The sequence below is a fragment of the Neopelma chrysocephalum genome, unplaced genomic scaffold (genome assembly GCF_003984885.1).
Source record: "Neopelma chrysocephalum unplaced genomic scaffold, ASM398488v2 Primary Assembly neopelma1_96559, whole genome shotgun sequence".
In the NCBI taxonomy this organism is placed as follows: Eukaryota; Metazoa; Chordata; class Aves; order Passeriformes; family Pipridae; genus Neopelma; species Neopelma chrysocephalum.
Window position 1 is genome coordinate 1 of NW_020925204.1, and position 1,545 is coordinate 1,545.

Genomic DNA, 1,545 nt, shown 5'->3' on the forward strand with positions numbered 1-1,545 from the left:
TGATCTCCACTTTGCCCTGAGCTGTTTTGCATTCCTGAGAGAGCTTAATTGCTCCCAGTTAAGAGTCAAATAGGCTTTGTAAGTGACCTGAGAGAATTGAGGAGAACTCAGAATTGGGTGAGATTAAGGCTGCAGTAGCAGATCCCATTTGCATTGAGGTCAAAAAAACCTTCATCCTTGCAGTGACCTGTAACCCCCCTGGAAACCTCACCTCTAGGACACATCTCCCTGGGTCTGGGGTTACAGGAGGCAAACCCTGGTGTTCCAGGAGTGTGGTACACCTGTAGCAGCCACACATGGAATGAGAGAAAGACAGAATGGGAGTGGGAGGATCTGGGGAGTGCCCTGGGCAGAGTGTGGAGACAGGACAAAATGGAACCAATATGTCAGAGAAGGTTTCTCACCAAACCTAGGAGTGGAAACTGCTCATTGTCTCACATATCCAGCCACACTCCCACCACAGGCTGCAGGCTGGATCAAAAAGGTCACAAGTCAAAAGGAGAGCAGTCACATTCTGAGTTTCTTTTGTCTTAAAAGCTCTTGTGTTCATGCAGGAGGGGCAGCTATAGGATTTCTCTAGAAATCTCATACACTGAGATGACAAAAAATTAGATCTTGACACCTGGAGACTTCTGCTTCAGGGAGACTTGCTCCATTAGTCCCATCCCCAATACTAACACCTTTTCCTCTTCCTTGTCTGTCAAGCTGATACGTGACAATTTGCCCATTGAGATGGAAACAGAGGCGACCCTCAGAGAAATTTACTCAGTCAGTGAAAGGGATATCATGCAAAGCCAGGCTGTCTACCAAGACTACCTTCACCTTAAGAATTTGGACCGTGGCCAATTGAACCCCGCTGCCCATCACGACACCCAGGACGGCAGGTACGCAACCTTCACCCTCACCAACACAGTGCCCATGAACACTGAACTCAACAACGGTGCCTGGCACCGCTATGAGACAGAAATTATCCCCAAGAAAAGCAAGGACTGTCAAACCACCTATGCCATTGTGGGTGCTGTGCCTGGGAACTCCTCCATTGCCAGTGGGAGGGTTAATGTACCCAGCCACATCTGGGCCAGTGCCTGCTGCAAGACCAACAACAACACCATGATTGCTTGGGGGGTCATTGCCCAGAACGACCAGAACCAGATCCAGGAACTCACTCTGGGGGAACTGGAGGACACGTTGACCCAGCGGTATAAGAGGGGACCGGTTTCTCTGTTCCATGAGGACTGCCCCCGTAAATAAGCCTCACATCCTGGGTATAAAAGGCTGGGGGGCTTTTCCACAGATCACAGAATCACAGAATGCTTTGAGTTGGAAGGGACCTCAAGGATCATCCAGTTCCAAACCCCCCTGCAATACAGCAGGGACACTTTCCACTAGACCAGGTTGCTCAGAGCCCTGTCCAACCTGGTCTTGAACACTTCCAGGGATAGGGCAGCCACAGCTTCTCTGGGCAGCCTGTATCAGTGTCTCACCACCTCACAGGGAAGAATTTCTTTCTGATTCATAGCCTGACCCTGCCCTCTGCCAGTTTAA

General features: G+C 50.2%; 1 protein-coding gene across 1 annotated transcript; it reads left to right on the forward strand.

Moving 5' to 3' along the window:
• Positions 1–732: 732 nt before the first annotated feature.
• LOC113981459 (endonuclease domain-containing 1 protein-like) lies at positions 733–1,251 on the forward strand. Its single transcript, XM_027708856.1, has one exon. The coding sequence runs from the start codon at positions 733–735 to the stop codon at positions 1,249–1,251; it is 519 nt and encodes a 172-aa protein (XP_027564657.1).
• The last annotated feature ends 294 nt before the right edge of the window (positions 1,252–1,545 follow it).